Below are 17,243 nucleotides of genomic sequence, written 5' to 3'. Positions count from 1 at the left end.
GCCCCGCACTCTCCACGTATCCTTCCGTAGCGTACTTAGAAACGAGTTCTCCCGTTCCCGAGGCAACGCGTCACAATAAACAGCTGCGGCCACGGTCCCTATAGGCAGTGCGCGGAGCGTTCCGAGGCGCTTCGCAGGGAGGCGTCGCGCGCAGGAGTTGGCGCGACGTGGCTTGTAGCCCCTGTCGCTCCTGTGGCAGAGTTAACGCGGACCCGACCTCAGACGACCTGGTGTCGGCTGTCGGACGGGGTGTCCTTCTGAGAGGTGACTTGGTCCTCGGGGCCGCAGGGTGTTGTCCTTTATACGCGTCCCTACTCAGAGCCTGTTTCCTTCATGGGAAGTCATTTTCCTGTCGCTTCAGTGTTCCGCCCCTCCTCCACCGCCCCGTCCCCGCAGCGCTTGAAGCTTAAGGGAATCGTGCCGAAGTCAGCTTGTGGTGCACTTCATCCTGCGCTCGCCGGCTTAGGTTGTAAGCAACCTGGGGCCAGGATCCGTGGTGCCCTTTGAAATGTTTTCCTAGCTTCTGTCCGCGAGCTTTACGCACAGGAGGGGTTTGCGAAGTGTTTGTTGAAGGAACGAACGATTCTGTAAATGTGGGTCACGAAGAGTTAAGTAGTGGGAAGATTCAAGGCGGGAACTTCTCCTTTCCTTTTCCCCTCTGTGGCTCGCTGGGTCGTGTGCCAGGCGCTGCGCAGACGCTGGAAACACTGGGGTAAGGAAGAGCCAGACTCTCCCCGGTGCCTGCCTTCGTGGAGCCAACAGTTTAGTGGAGGAAAACAGCTGTTGATTAAAGGATGCCCACACGTTGTACGTGAACTCATAACCCGTTAGATAAACCATGGCGAGGGCTTGGGAAGGGAAGTACGTGAGAGATAATTAAAGAAGTGATCAATGAGCTACACAGCCCGAAGGATCCGTGTTAGCTGGGGGAACTAAAGGAGTCAGCACGGTGAAGTACTCGCAGGAAGCGAAACAGCAGGTGCCATGGTCCTGTGGCTGCAGCGAGCCTTATCTGAGAACTGAAAGAAGTCAAATGGAGCCCAGGTGCCAGGGAGTGGGGTCCCCCGTGGTGACAAATGTGGGTGATAGCGGACTTTGCGAACCATTTAAAGGATTTGAGTCCGTGAAACAGCAGTGGGTTGGAGCTTTGAAACAAGCCGCAGATGAAAGTGATACACCCCTAATGACTGACGTTTGCTTTGAAAACAGACCTGATCAGGGGAAGAGGAGGAAGGGTGGGGGTGTGGGGGGTGGGATGGAAGCATATCTTCTTAATGCTTTTGTTTAAACGGAATCTCGCGGCCTTGATAGTACACGTTAGCAATGTTGATGCTCAGATGAGCCCCAGTTGCCTGTGAACACACAGGCAAGTGTGTTTAGTGTCACTGAAATTCAAGACAAAAGAGTCTTACCGAGGATTATAAATTGGGAAGCACAAACCGTGTCTGTTTTATTCAGTAATGTTAAGCCCAGTGCATCTAGTTGGTACTTAAAAAAATATTATGTGAGTGCCCTGGTGGCTCAGTCTAAGAGACCCACTCTTGATCTCAGCTCAGGTCTCGATCCCAGGGTAGTGCATTCAATCCCCCTCTTTGGGGCTCCACACTAGATGTGGAGACCATTAAAAAAATAATATATATTTTAAAAATATAATGATGTATATAAATATATTTATATATAGATACATTTATAAATAAAAATATATTTAAAAATATATAATGATGAAATGGAAGCAAATATTCCTTAGCTCTTGGTTTTCCTTTCCAGAACCTGTTTAATTAAAAAACATCAAAATAAATACTTGAATGTTTAATGTGGTATTTCAGAAGGAAATTCACAATTGCAGTTTGCCCTTTAACAAATACTCTTAATTCATTGTGGATTATCATTTGTTTTGTTGTTCTTAATTTTTATCTTGCCTAGACAATTGTCCTTTCCCATCCATCCCCTTTGTGAACTAATTTTGCCAGTGACACATTTCTTGTATTCATTCAAAGTTTAGAAAAGAACTATAGGATAACACATAATGACCGTACGTGTTGTGGATTCTGAAAAACTCTTGTAATTTCCAACATCAGAGACAACGCAGTATGTTTAAATTATTTGCTCTAAACTGAAAGCGTCCTCTCTCCTTATGTAATTGATTTTTAAATATACTTTGAACTTCTCAAAAGAAAGATTTTTTTACACAATATTTGTACTATACTATACAGTAACAGTTTTATCATTTACAACAGATGAATGGCAATGTGATAGATGCTGTCATACACATTTGTTCCTATTTTGTAGATACATCAGCCAGAGAATCCAGGGGAGGGTTCATGGTCATAATTTGAATGCTATTATTCCCCTTTAGTCCCACAAAGTAGATTCTTTCCCCACATAGTTTAGGACCATTGTTTTACAGTGAATGCTAATTCCCAGATTGCAAGTAATTTGGACTGAAATTTAATAATTGTCTTTCTCCTGAACTTTTTTTCCTGGATTTTTCAAAAGAAAGTAGGATTTTGCTATAAAGAAATAACCATAGTGAACCCTCTGAAGTTGTCAATATAGAGAATACCACCACAAGAAGGAACCATGCCTGTGGAAGGAGGGAAAACGGATATGGAGAGGATTGGCCTCTTCAGTGAGATGGAATATATTACTGTTGGTGATAAATATGTGTCATCATTTAATCGTAAGTATATCTGGTTTTCTTTACAGCCTAACAGTGGGTACTTACTATATGAAATTTGGGGGTTAATATTTTATTTATTTATTTATTTATTTTAAGATTTTATTTACTTATTTGACAGATAGAGATCACAAGTAGGCAGAGAGGCAGGTAGAGAGAGAGGAGGAAGCAGGCTCCCTGCTGAGCAGAGAGCCAGATGCGGGGCTCAATCCCAGGACCCTGGGATCGTCACCTGAGCCAAAGGCAGAGGCTTTAACCCACTGAGCCACCCATGTGCCTCATGGGGTTTAATATTTTTAAATGGTATTTTTTATTGTTCTGTATTTTAGAGCATTAAGTTTAAAATTGAATAAAATTGTAAAATTTCAATAGCGAACTTAATTAGAGAACTTAATTTTATAAGAACAGGAAGCTCCTTTCACTGGGATACCCTTCCTTTGTATATTCTGTGTCCTAGGTAATTTTACTTCTTTCTGAAGGTGCAGAATAATTTGTTTTTAGCTTATGGTTTCTCAGATGGGACACTTTCTTATGCAAGCAGTATTTACATTTACATGCCAAAAGGCCATACATGACTTGCTTTCCTGAAAAGTAAAATACTAAGTGAATAGCTAAGGGATTTTTAGAAAAGTCATAAATAATAAAGAGCTAAAGTAAATAAACATTTTAAATGACTTAGTTAAATTTTTGGTTATTCAGTGACTCCTTTGTTACAAAAAGAATACACTGACGTGAAACATCTCCAAGATATATTGTTAAATAAAAAAAAAAAAAAATCAAGGTGCAGAATTGTTTATTATATATTATACTAAGCATCAAAGATGGAAAAGTAAATGAAAATATTCATTGGGATTTGTTTAAACATTCTCTGGAAACCAAAATACCATGATTTCCTGTGGGAGAGGAACTGGATGTACAAGTGTGGGAGGAAAATTTATTGTAAAAACATGTTATTGGATTTGGAACCATGTGAATATATTACCTTTTCAAAAATTTCAATTAAAAAACCAGTGATACAAACTCAATTTAAATAACTTGCTGATTTAAGGATTGTTTGCAGTTCAAAAAAATTTTCAAATTACCGAAGGACTTCCCAGATTGAGGGCTCCTAGATCTAAATTTCAAAAGAAGCTCTAAATGTAAATAAATAAGGCTTTTTAAAAAAAGGCTGTTATAAAAACAGCCTTCTAAAAAAATTGCTGGGCTACTACTATTTTGTTGTATAAATATATCACATTTATTTATCTGCTCTCCTGTTGATGCACATTTGAGTAGTTACTTGTTTTTTAATATTCTGAATGAAACAGCTATGAAAATTCTTGTTCACATCTTTTAGTGAGTATAAACCTCCTGTGTGTGGAGTATGTATCCAGGAGGGGAATTGTCTCAGTTTGAGGATGGAACACCTTTCCATTCAACCTAAACCCCCAGCCCCGCCGCCAACAAGTACTTACTGATAATCTCACACAGTGTTTTCTAGTTTATGGATAGGGAAACATTGGATTAAATAATTTTCAGGGTCTTTTTCAGCTCTAAAATTCAGAGTCTATAACCAGGACCTAATTAATAAAATGGTTTAATGGAAACCTCTTAGGTCTTATTGTGAATGTACTCTAACACGGAGCTTTCAGGGAACGTTTCAAGACAGCATTTAGAGCTCAAAACTCACTGGGCCCAATCCCACAGTTTGAAACTTTTCTCAGTTATTTTTCATGTTCTTTAATTATTAGTGAGCTCAAAATTATGATATTCCTAATTTATTTTTAAAGGACCTTTTAATGAGGCTGCAAGCAAAAATAAACAGATGCTACCTGGGGGATCCAAAGAAATGTCGAATCTCCAGGCTGGTTATTTTGATCCCCATTTTGTAAGGATATTTGAAGGTGAAGGCTATGTAAGTCTGAACCAAGTGAGGAGACGGCGTATGATGGAAGAAGCCAAAAAAAATCTAGGCAAAGCCTTCCTCCCTAGTAGTGGAGATAAAAAGCCGTAAGTGTTTGGGGAAAAGTCATAGATATGTCTCCTGTCCTTTTCTCTACTCTAGCTCAAATTGTGTATTATTCTGGAGGACTTAAGAAGTATGATCCATTTTTTAAACTTTTATACTTGTTTTGGAGGTGGAGACCGTTATATTGGGTGATACAGGTTGACAGGTAGTTCTAAGTAGATCCTCATCTCATTAGATTTTTGACTATGTCATTGCTCTCTATTAGTTCATGTAATAAAAGCCGGCTAAATAATGCAAATACATTTGTTTCAAAACCTTGAAAAAACGACCTTGGGTCATCTGTGCCCTTTACTCTTTTTTTTTTTGGCTTTGTAAAAACTTTTAAAATGTATACATAAAAATTATAAAATTAAGAGAAGCCCTTTTTTTGATAAAGAAGATAATTTATGAAGATGTTATTTAAAAATCATGGTGAAGATACATGCATAGAGTTTAACAGTATTTTAGTTGTGACAGTTGTTAATGTGAAGGTCCATTTTTTTCTTACCTTTAAACCACTAAACAAAGAAAATCATGTAGTCTGGTGTATCATATTATATATAAGCTTTATGATATGACATTAATGCACATTCTGTAATGTCTGTAGAATTTGTGGTGAGGATTGGTTGAAGGCCCAATTTTGTGCTTAATTGTCCTATTTTTTTGAGGTTAGTAAAGCTGTAATCTCCTGAATTAATGGAAACTATTTTCACTTCCTAGAGATTATGAAATTTTGTTTATATGGAACATTTAAAATAAGCATAAAAAATAAAAACGTTATCTCACCAGAAAATTTGTGACTTTGGAAAATGGGGAAAATTAAAAACTAAAAACGTTGGTTGCTTTTTTCTTACCAAAGTTAGGCAAGTCAGTTCCGTTGCATATATTTTGTTCCTTTTTCAGTCATTCTTTAAATAAATTGTGATCATATATGTATAACACAAAATTTGCTGTATTAATTTGCCTCTTTTTTTAAAAACTGTATTTAAGTTGTGGTTTAGGAAGCTACTATGGCACATTAGGTGGTCCCGTGCCATTCTTCAGTGCACAGTCAAAACCCAGAGAAAAATATGAGGCACCTGGAAAGAATTTATACACAAACCCAGGAAAGAAAGGAACTGGATATGGGTAAGATGTTTTTCATACTTTCATATAATTTGTTTTGAACTTAAATTTAAATTTCTGAATCCTAAAATCACCATTACTTAATTTCCTCCCTTAGCTATGCAAATATTACCATTGGTAAGCAGTTTTCACACTCTGCTGATTTCTATGATGCACCGAAACTAAATTATAAGGTAAAATAATCTATTTTTAACTTTCTTCAATCTTTCTTAGTTGACCTAGAGAACTCATTTGTGATCTAATTATGCATTGTTTTATTTTATCGGTGTTTGTTTTACTAGGGCAATGGTAGACCGATACTTATGATTTGTGATAATTTTACCTTTTTGATATTGATATCCATATCTTGCTATATATCTTCTCACTCTTCCCAGGATGAGCTTTTAACTCCTGGTATAGTTTATCACATCGACCTTATATCTCTCTCAACTAGCTATGAGACTTCAGTTAACTTGGCCTGATCAGCTATGTCCTATTTTGAGTAGAAGAGCCATGTCTCAAACCTTAGCCATATTTCCACTACACCCTGGTATCTTGTGGCTAATGCAGTAGCGGCAGTATCTGCGGCCTAGTCGAGCCATTATGATCAATGAATGCAATGCAGGAGTGATAGGGAGAAAGGAGAGGGTCAAAGGTAGAGAATGGGTGAATACCTACAGAAAAGAGAGTGATAGGATGGGAGGAAAGTACTCTATTTAATGATAGAAATAAAAGCTAAATATACTCGTATATGCCTCTATACTCATTTTATATAATATTTGACTTTGAATGAAACATAGTCTCTTATATAGACAAAGCCTATATGGGAATGAGTAGGAGAAACCTTATAAATTTTGGAGCAGTATCAACATAATTTAACAATTTCAATAGAACTTAGAGGAAGCTGGCATTAATGAAAAGTCAAATTCGTTTGGACATTAAACAATAGAACTTAAATGGCAACATTTTATTAGTTTTTGTTGTTGTTGTTGTTGTTGTTGTTTTAGGCATGCAGTTTTCAACAATTTTTCCGTGGTGACTTTAAGCAGCAGTAGGGACACGAGATAGAAGGATAGTGGCCATTTTTGCAAAGGGGTGTGTCCAAACCCAGGAAAAGTTTTCTATTAAATTGGGCAGAACCTTGGTCATTTAACAAGCATCTTTGTTGCTATGTATGGATTATCACAAAATTATGTATAAGCTACTTTTCATCTGTAGGAATAGTAATAACATACAAATATACACAAAGCAGTTTTATCAATGACTCAGTAGTCTTTTTTTTTAAGACTTTATTTATGTATTTGAGAGAGAGACAGCATGAACGGGGGAGGGGAAAGGAATAAGCAGACTCCCCACTGAGCAGAGAGCCCAACTCAGGACTTGATCCCAGGTCCCTGGGATCATGACTTGAGCCGGAAGGCAGTCACCTAACCGATTGAGCCCCAGTAATTAGTCTTATCCGAAACTTTATGTGCATAAAATACTTTTCTCTCCTAATAGTAAAGTTCTGCTCTTATTTTCAGAACTTATTATTTAAAAGTCAGAAATTTTATGTATTTTTTTAGAATTTTAAAGAGATTACCCTGTTGCATTCTTGCTTGTTTCTGACAAGAAATCTGCTGTCATGCTGATTTTTGTTGTTCTCTGTATGGACTTACTGTCCTCTCTTCTTTGGCTACTTTTAAGATTTGGATGTTTCTTGTTTGAGTAATTTGATTATGATGTGCTTTGGTAGTGTTTTCATCTTGCTTCTTCTTGTAGTTTATTGAGCTTCTTGGACTTGTGGGTTTATAGTTTTCATCAAAGTTGGAATATTTTCAGCTATTATTTCTTCAGTTATTTTTTCTGTTCTTTTATCTTTCTCTTCTCTCTCAGGGACCCCTTTTACATATGCATTAGATCTCTTGAAATTGTCCCACAGATTATCAGTGCTCTGTTTGCTTTTTTTTGTTTGTTTTACTTTTCTTTTTCCTTTTCTGTATTCCATTTTGAATTGTTTCTTTTTCTATGTTCTTAAGGTCACTAATCTATTCTTCTGCAAGATCCGGTATGCTTTCATGTGTGTATTTCTAATCTCACACATTGTGTTTTTGCTCTCCAGAAGTTCTACTTCATTGGTTTTTTAAAAAAATATATCTTATATGTCTCTATAGTTAGTATACGGTTTGATTATTGTTTCAATTTCCTTTTCTGTTAATTCTAACATCTATGTCAGTTCTTGGTTAATTTTGAATTACTGGTTTTTCTTCTTTGAAGTCATATTTTTCTACTTTGTATTATTAATGATTTTTGATTGGATGTCAGGCATTGTGACATTTACTTTGTTGAGTGCTGTATGTTTTCTTATATTATAAAAATTCTTGGGCTTTGTTCTGGGATGCAGTGAAATGACTTGGAAACTGTTGGAATTTTTTCAGGTCTCACTTTTAAGATTTGTTAGGTGGGATAGGAGCAATGCTCAATCTAGGGCTAATTGTCCCTGCTACTGAGGTCACCCCTTTCTGCGTGCTCTACCCTGGGCCCTAGCAGCCATGTTTTCCAGTATAGCTGATGGAACCAGAACTGTTGCCAGCCCTGTGGTAAGAGCCAGGCACTGTTACCTCTAGTCTTTTAAGGTGGTTCTTGTTTTGCCTTTGAGTAGTTTACTCATATATAATTTTTTAAAAGATTTTATTTATGTATTTGAAAGACAGAGATCACAAGTAGGCAGAGAGTCAGGCAGAAAGAGAAAGAGAGAGAGGAGGAGGCAGACTCTCCACTGAGCAGAGAGCCCGATGTGGGACTCAGTCCCAGGACCCTGAGATCATGACCTGAGCCGAAGGCAGAGGCTTAACCCACTGAGCCACCCAGGCACCCCCTATTTACTCACATATATGTGCTGATTTGTACTCAACTGAATACTACAGTGCAGGGGTTGGTAAAACAAACACAATATTCTAGCAAAAGGTGATCTTTAAAGCATTGCTTTATGGTACCTGCATCAGCATCACCTGGGGTGACTGACAAAACTACAGATTTGAGGATCATCTAGCAGACCAAGAGGATCAGAAATCTTTGAGAGAAGAGCTTGTAATTTGTATTTTAAATAAATTATCAAGAATTTCCTATGAAAACTAACATTTGAGAAACACTACCCAAAAGAATAAATTGAATGGTTATCCTTACCACTGTGGTGTGGAAGAGGTGGTATCTTTTGTATCATAGAAACAAAACATAACAAATGAATGTTTTAAAGTGAACCTAGCAGTATATATTTAAAAAATCTACATGCATGTTTTAAAATATAAAAGAAAAATTTAACTGTTACTGCTAATTTGAATAATTTGTTACATAGTTGCAAACTCTGATTTACAGAAGGAGAATGAAGAACACCACCGTTTAGTTAAAGGAACACCTTTCAAGTTAAACCTTTACCCAAGGGAATATTTTGATACCAATCCTTATTCGTTTGAGAAAACTTTACCACCAATTAAAAAAACAGAGAAGAAAGAATTACTTTCACACCCCTTTAAGCCCTCTTCTCCAGGTAAAAAGGTAAGTTAAAAAAATTTTAATTAGAGATTATTACACATTATAAAGAACTGTTGCTTCTTTCTGTCAAATCATTTTATTAGCCATGTAAATAACAAACTTCCGTCTATGATTCACATTGGTATTGTGCACAGTAAGAATTGTGAAATTTATTTTAACAAAATTATGAAAAGTCACAAAGCCTGGCTAGTATAGGGAATAATGGAGTTCTTGAAATAATTATTTATGACTTTAAGTGTATTTCGGTTTACAATGAATTTTCTCAGTGCCTCTCTAGATCTTAGGCACAAAACCACGAAAATCCAGACCATCTTTTAGTTTGTGAAATGGTGATTAAAATGAATTCTTTCCTACTCTGCTGAGGTTTACAAGTGTGAATAAAAATAAAAATGCTTCTTATAGTTTACAAACCTTAGTATTCTGTGCATTGCCTGTTCATTTTCCCTGCAGATTTTCTATTGGGATATTTGTCTTTTGTATCGATTTATAAGATCTTTTAATGTGTAAATGATATTTTGCCATTTGTGTTGAAAATAATTTTTTTTAGTCTTGAACCTTTGACTTCATTTATGGTATTTTGTGCTATTCAGAAATTTGATAATTTGATGTGGTCAAATTTATCAATTCTTTGTGCTGAGTTTTATGTCATTCTCAGAATCACTTTCTTTAACACCAATAGTATAGAAATATACATTTTTTATTCCTTTCCTTCTATTAGTGTTACACTTTTGCATTTAAATCTTCATTTGAAATATGTTTTGACATGAGCAAGGTAAGGATTCAGGTTTTGTCTTTCTCAAAATCCAGGGTTTTTTTCCCCCCTCAGAGATTTTAGTCATTTATTTGAGAGGAAAAGAGTGTGTGCAAGTTGGAGGAGGGCCAGAGGGACAGGGACAGTGGACTTCTTGCTGAGCAGGGAGCTGGACTTGATCCCAGGACCTTGGGATCATGACCTGAGCTGAAGGCAGATGCTTAACCGCTTAACTTACTGAGCCACACAGGCGCCCCTCAAAATCCAGTTTTTAAGGCAGGGGGAAACTTTGGGGGAGGATGTGCTCTGTATCTTGATTGCAGTCATGGTTTCAAGGGTATATACAACTCTCAAAAGTCATAGAATTGTAACTTTAAATGGGTAGTTTACTGACGTGAATTAGACTTCAAGAAAATTGGTTTTAAAAAAAAAAAGACACTAATATCACTGATAGAATAATTTTTAATACCACTGCTTTGAAATGGCACCCTTGTCAAGTCAAAATTCCCATTTTCCCCTTCAATTTTCATTTTGTTTGATGTTTATTTCTACCTATACCAAGCTACTTTTAATTACTATTACATTTTGATTTGGTATGGTCTAGTTTCTTCTTGCTACTCTTTAAAAAAATTACATTGGCTATTCTCCCACATTTACTCTCTAGAACTTTGAGGTTATTTTCTAAAGATATGGGGAGAAAGATGATGTTTGGTATTTTGCTTAAAAGTTAAATCTTCAGATTTTTGGATGTATTAGCATATTTATGATTTGAATCTTCTCATCTAGAAATAAACTACTTATAAAAACCTTTAGTACCTTGTAGAATTCTATATTTTACTTCACACAGGTTTGTATACCCTGTATTTTATGTATTTTAAGGCTCTAGTCAACAGGTTTTTTTTTTCCCATCATATATTCCCTTATGTAATTTATCTTTATAAAAACATTTGATAATTGGCTATTTCATTAAGTTTTCTTATGTTCTAATGGGTATTACTTGATTCTCTTTAGATTTTCAGATATATGATTACATTATCTGCAAATAATTTTGCTCCCTCCTTTCCAGTATTTATAGCTCTTAAGTCATGTTCTTGTCTAATAGCTTCGGTTAGCAGTGGTGGCCATCCTTTGCCTTACTCTTGAATTTACTGAATTACTTGAATTTTTTCTAGTGTTTCATGTATATAGATGCCAAAAATAGGGATAAATCAGGAATGTATGTAGAATTATATTGAATGTTTTGGTGTAATCTACTTAGACCATTTTTTTCTCTTTTTGACTTGTTATAAGGTGAATAATAATAATAGATTTCTTGGGATGAATTCCACTTAGCCATGTTGTATTAATCTCTAAGTGTACTAGTTTATTTTATTTGTTAATATTTTAAGTATTTTTGCATCAATAACATTAAGTGTAACTGGTCTGTCCATTTTTTTTTGTATGCTTTGATCTATTTTGTTATGAGTAGATGTTAGCATAGATTCAAAACAATCTATATGTCCTCAGGTGGAAAACTTGAAATATTAAAATTATATCTTTTAATTTAATTTTCATGTATATTTGGCTTAGATACTGTAAGATAAAGAATGCCTTCTTAAATGGTTTATTATGATTCTGTAGAGTTTTCTTAGTAGCTATATATAATAAAGAGATTAAAATTGTGGCAAATCAGCTTAAAAAGTCAAGGAAATTATTTCTTTTATGCACAGGTCAAAAAATAATTTTGATTGACTTCTTTTAGTAGACTATAAAAAAAGTATAAAATAGATCACATTTTCCTCTCCCTTTCTGTTTCTATGTACTATTCCTTATTTTTTAAAGTTTTTATTTTTTATATCTTTTTCATCATTTACTGATATTTAATAAACTAATGTTATGTCAGCCTCCCAGTTGGACAGATCTTAGCTTTGGCCTCTTCTCTGAGCATCCTCTTGTTCTGAGCCCCCAGCTCCTTTCTGTATCAAAATATATTTGACCTAAGTCTTATTCCCTCAGTAATAGGTTCACTCCTTAACTAGATGATAGCCTTATCTGGTAAACTCTTACTAAAATATTAATAATTGACAGGAATTTGGAATATTACCTTTTTGTAAACATTTGCATTTTAATAGAGAACTCTTATAAATTACAGTGTCTTGCCCCTTAAAATTGGCGGCAGGGAGACTGCTGGTATTTGAAAAGTACAGGCAAACTTAGTTTTATTGGGCTTTGCTTTACTGTGCTTCACAGATACTGTTTTTTTTTTTTTTTTTTTTTAACAAATTGCAGGTTTGTGACAATCCTGTTTGGAGCATTTCTATTGACACCATTTTCCCAACAGTATTTGCTTACTTTGTGTCTCTGTGTCACATTTTAATACTTCTTGCAATATTTTGAACTTCTTTACTATTAGTATATTTGTTATGGTGATCTGTGATCAATGTGATCTTTGCTGTTACTATTGTCATTGTTTGTGCGGGGGGTAACAGGAATACCGCCTATGTAAGACGGTGAACTTAACTGATCAGTGTCGTGTGTTCTGACTGCTCCATGGACTGGCCATTCTCCCTTGGAATTCCCCCTTCCCCGAGAACCAGCAATATTGAGATTAGGCCAATTAATAACCCTGCAATTGTGTTCATGTGAAAGGAGGAGTTGCATGTGTCACTTTATTATTTTTTTTTTAGAGCGGGAGAAAGAGACAGAGTTGGAGAGAGAAGGTACAGAGGAGAGGGAATGAGAAATCTCAAGCAGACTTTCTGCTGAGTGCAGAGCCCTATGAGGGGCTCGATCTCATGAACCTGAGATCATGGCCTGAGCCAAAATCAAGAGTCGGAAGCTTAATGGACAGAGCCACCCAGGTGCCCTGCATGTCTCACTTTAAATCACATGCTAGAAATGATGAAGACATATTGAAAGCAGAGATAGGCTGAAAGGCTAGGAATGTTGTGCCAAACAGTTACTCAAGTTGTGAATGTAAAGGAACAGTTCTTGAAGGAAATTAAAAGTGCTACCCCAGTACACATAAATGATAGGAAGCAAAACCCGCTTCTTCCTGATGGAGAAAGTTTTAGTGTTTAGAAGATCAAGGCTGCCTCAACATTTCCTTATGTCAAAGCAAGGCCCCCCCTCTTTCCTATGAAGGCTGAGAGAAGTAAAGAAGCTGCAGAAGAAAAGTTGAGGCTAGCTGAAGTTGGTCCAGGAGGTTTAGGGAAGGAAGCCATCTCCGTAACATAAAAGTGTAAGGTAAGGCAACAAGTGCTGATACAGCTGCAGCAAATTACAGCTAAGAAGACCTAGCTAAGAGAATTCATGATGGTGGCTACACTCAGCAACAGATTTTTAATGTAGATGAAACAGCCTTTTATTGGAAGAAGATACCATCTATGACTTCGAGAGCTGGAGAGGAGAGTTCACTGCCTGGCTTCAAAGCTACAAAGGACAGGCTGGCTCTCTTGTTAGGGGCTAATACAGCTGGTGGCTTTAAGCTGAATCCAGTGCCCACTTACCATAACCAAAATTGTAGGGCCCTTAAGAATTATAATAAATCTACTCTGGGTTCTATAAAGGGAACAACAAAGCCTGGATGACAGCACATTTGTTTATGACAGGATTTACTGAATATTTTAAGCCTACAGTTGAGACCTACTGCTCAGAAAAAAAAAAAAAAAAGATTCAAAATATTACTGGTTATTGACAATACCTCTGGTCACCCAAGAGTGATGGCAATATACAATGAGATTTGTTGTTTTCATGCTTGTTAACACATCTATTCAGCAGCCCATGGATCATGGAATAAATTCAACTTTCAAGTCTTATAATTTAAGAAATACGTATCATAAGGCTATAGCTGTCATAGATAGTGACTCCTCTGATGGATCTGGGCAAAGTCACTTGAACGCCTTCTGGAAAGGATTCACCATTCTAGATGCTATTAAGAATATCGATAATTCATGGGAAGAGGTCAAAATATCAACAGTCTGGAGGTTGATTCCAACCCTCATGGATGACTTTGAGGGGTTCCAACTTCAGTGGAGGAAGGAACTGAAGATGTGGTGGAAACAGCAAGAAAACTGAGGAGCCCAGAGATGGGACTGAACTGCTATTATCTCATGATCAAAGTTTAATGGATGAGGGGTTGCTTCTTATGTCTGAGCAAAGAAAGTAGTTTCTTAAGATGGCATCTACTCCTGATGAAGATGCTGTGAAGATTGTTGAAATGACAACAAAGGATTTAGAATATGACATAAATTTAGGTGATAAAGCAGCAGCAGGGTTTGAGAGGGTCGACTCCAATTTGAAAGAGGTTCTCCGCTGTGGGTAAAACATTGTCAAGCAGGTTGCGTGTTACAAGGAAATCATTCATGAGAGGAAGAGTCAATCAATATGGCAAACTTGATTGTCTTATTTTAAGAAATTGCCACAGCCACACTAACCTTCAGCAGTCACCACCTGGTCAGTAAGCAACCATTAGCACATCAAGGCAAGAATTTCCATCAGCAAAAAATAATGATTCACTGAAAGCTCAAATGATGTTTAGTAATTTTTGCTTTTAGCAGTAAAACATTATTAAAGTAAGGTATGTGCATTGTTCTTTTTGACACTATCCTATTACACAGCTAATAGACTCTAGCATAGTGTGAATATAACTTTAAATGTACTGAGAAACCAAAAAAATCATTTAACTTGCTTTTTGTGATATTCATTTCATTGCAGTTGTCTTGAACTGAGCCCCCAATATCTCTGAGGTATGTCTGTATAGACAACTTTCTTTAAATGTAAAACCAACTCTGTAGACAATACACAAATATATTTGAACTTCCTCAAAATCTAATTTTGTTAGAAGTAGTTTACAAAATTACATTAGATTGTCTCATTTTTATTTGTAGGCTGGTGGAATGAAAGCAGGAACATTTGACCCTTACCCTTCACATTCTGCTGACCCTTATGTGGTTAAATTGGCAACCCAGATTTCCAGCAAAGATGCTAAGATTTTCCACCCACCAGGTGGACCAAAGAGCAGACCGGTTGAAAGTATAATGACTTTGAATGTCAAAAGGTAGTAATATGTTATCTTAGCCTGTAAACTAAGAGAAACTGTTTTTGACTTTTTGACCCCTAATATCTCTTATTTATACATACTTTAAACAATGACATATCTAGGTGTCTTTGAAAATCTCAGCTCCTTTTATGTAGAGGCTCTCCCATGTAGAAGATTCCCCATATTCTGAAATTTCTAATAGAAAAAGCCCAATTTATCTGTATAAACTATTCTGTTCATTATTTTTAAAGCAAATCTGTAGTATCATTATGAGTTGTTTGAGGCTGTTTAGATATTTATAGTTCAGTTAACAGTACAGTTAACATTGTTTTTCAAGGGGTGTTTTTGATCTTTGTTAAATTATTATCTTTATGTGGGCTTCAGGCTCTCAGTAATTATGAGGAATTCTAATGACACTTAAGACCTCTTAAGTTTGAAATAATCTTTTATGAAATCTTCTAGGAAATATTTTGGTTAGTTAAAAAAGCTATCAGCATCATTTTATGATACTTTAAAGAAAAGTATAGTATTAAAGTATTTTAAAAGTTCAATTTTACCCAAGGTTTGAGCACTCTCAAAACTGAAAAAAGTTCTCAGGAGTTCAAAATGTAAATTAGAGAAGGACAGTCCATCATTCCTTCTTTGTTTGTGTCCAAGATCATGCATAAGTGGAAGAATTGATTTGATTACCTTTCTATCTATTCACTGGAAAAGTTTTATTACAAATTAAGCTAATTTATATATTTCTAACTTCAGTGTAACCATACACTAGATTAGGTAAAGGACACCAAATTCATAATCTTTTCTTTCATTAAAATATCTCAGTACATCTGTATCATTTGTGAGCAATGATTATAATGTAAATCTTACTCTCCTATCCCCAAAATAAGACTGCTCATCATTATTTATGTAATCTGTTGTCTAAAGGCATAATGTTCTAAGGGACTAGTTGGTGCAAATGTGAATATATAGAGTCCTTCTCTCATGTCCTTTGATCTTCATCCTTTGGCAAGCCTCTTTTCTATCAGTACTCTGCCCAGCTCTATCTACGTAATACAGAACCAGAGGGTAAAAGCAGTATTTTCTTCACCACACTTACCCTCAAATAGATGGTATTTTTTGTGGAGGTGGGGGAGGGGGGCAGTTGCAGGTTTTCCGAGTGTTCTTTTGTATCCATAGAACAGACCTGAGAAAGTTCTATGATAAATTTGGTTGTAGCAGAGAGAAGAATAACTGATTGCTCTTTTGGATAATCAGAAGTTTATCTTATGTTTAGCAATTTTGAGTTTATTGATACTTTTTATATTATTGTAAATATTATCCAAAAGCAAGTTTTAGCTTTTTTTTTTTTTTTAACCCCAGGTTTATTTATTTATTTAAAGATTTTATTTATTTATTTATTTTAGACGGCTTGCAAGTAGGGGGAAATGCAGAGTGAGAGGGGGAGAGAGAATCCCAAGCAGACTGCACCAAGTGCAGAGCCTGATGCAGGGCTCCATCCCACAACCCCAAGATCATATGACCAGTCAAAATCAAGTCAGATGCTCAACTGACTGAAGCACCCAAGCATCCCTTACCCTAATTATTTATTTGTAGGCTGGTGTCTGCTTAAGATTCTTTCTCTCTCCCTTTGGCCTCCCCTCCCCTGCCTGCCTTTCTGCTCCACCTGCTCACATACATGCATTCTCTCTGCGCGGTATTTAAAATTGGTCCTCCAAACTAATTTTTCCCTCTTAATTTATATTTTAAGTGACAATTTTTAATCTGATGAGAGAGTTTGGTTTTAGATGATTAATTTTTTATTGCAAAACTTTTTTTATAAGAATATACAGATATATTACCTGCACCTAAAAAATTAAATGTGCATTTATTTTCCAATTTTAGGGCACTAAATACGAAGAACTACAAGACTGCTTCAGTACAGTCCTATTAGCATCTGGAAGACAAATAGCTTTCTAGGTTGTGACTACCAATAATTCATTATCGAGTGCTAACTATTTGCAAAAAACATAAGATGTGGAACATATCTCAAACATTTAAAAGATATTTAAGCCTGAAATTCTAATATTCTTCCTTGCTTTAGTACTATTACTTAACAAGTAAACAGTATTTCTTAATAATTTAATATATGGTTATTGATCTTTGTTTAGATATGTGTTCTGGGGAGAATATA

At 35.9% G+C, this 17,243-nt stretch overlaps 1 protein-coding gene across 11 annotated transcripts; it reads left to right on the top strand.

Moving 5' to 3' along the window:
- The first annotated feature begins 22 nt into the window (after positions 1-22).
- On the top strand, positions 23-17,204 carry C21H4orf47 (chromosome 21 C4orf47 homolog). 11 transcript variants are annotated; one of them, XM_032329249.1, is made up of 8 exons: positions 23-264; positions 2,545-2,680; positions 4,447-4,666; positions 5,655-5,792; positions 5,887-5,962; positions 9,123-9,302; positions 14,919-15,088; positions 16,955-17,204. In XM_032329249.1, exons 2-8 carry the CDS (start codon positions 2,581-2,583, stop codon positions 17,001-17,003), a joined length of 933 nt encoding a protein of 310 aa, XP_032185140.1. In that variant the 5' UTR covers positions 23-264; positions 2,545-2,580; the 3' UTR covers positions 17,004-17,204. The 11 variants fall into 11 exon arrangements, with proteins under 11 accessions (XP_032185140.1, XP_032185138.1, XP_032185130.1 ...); XM_032329247.1 differs by having other exon boundaries at positions 2,501-2,680; XM_032329239.1 differs by having other exon boundaries at positions 2,497-2,680.
- Positions 17,205-17,243: the final 39 nt, after the last annotated feature.

The sequence above is a fragment of the Mustela erminea genome, chromosome 21 (genome assembly GCF_009829155.1).
Source record: "Mustela erminea isolate mMusErm1 chromosome 21, mMusErm1.Pri, whole genome shotgun sequence".
Taxonomy (NCBI): domain Eukaryota; kingdom Metazoa; phylum Chordata; class Mammalia; order Carnivora; family Mustelidae; genus Mustela; species Mustela erminea.
The sequence above is the reverse complement of the archived record's forward strand: the minus strand, read 5'-3'. Positions and strand labels throughout refer to the sequence as shown.

Coding starts and splice junctions, on each gene's coding strand:
- C21H4orf47 (XM_032329249.1), top strand. CDS start 2,581: ATGCCTGTGGAAGGAGGGAAAACGGATATGGAGAGGATTGGCCTCTTC. Junction 2,681..4,446: donor ATATGTGTCATCATTTAATC/GTAAGTATATCT, acceptor TTATTTTTAAAG/GACCTTTTAATGAGGCTGCA. Junction 9,303..14,918: donor CCTCTTCTCCAGGTAAAAAG/GTAAGTTAAAAA, acceptor TTTTATTTGTAG/GCTGGTGGAATGAAAGCAGG.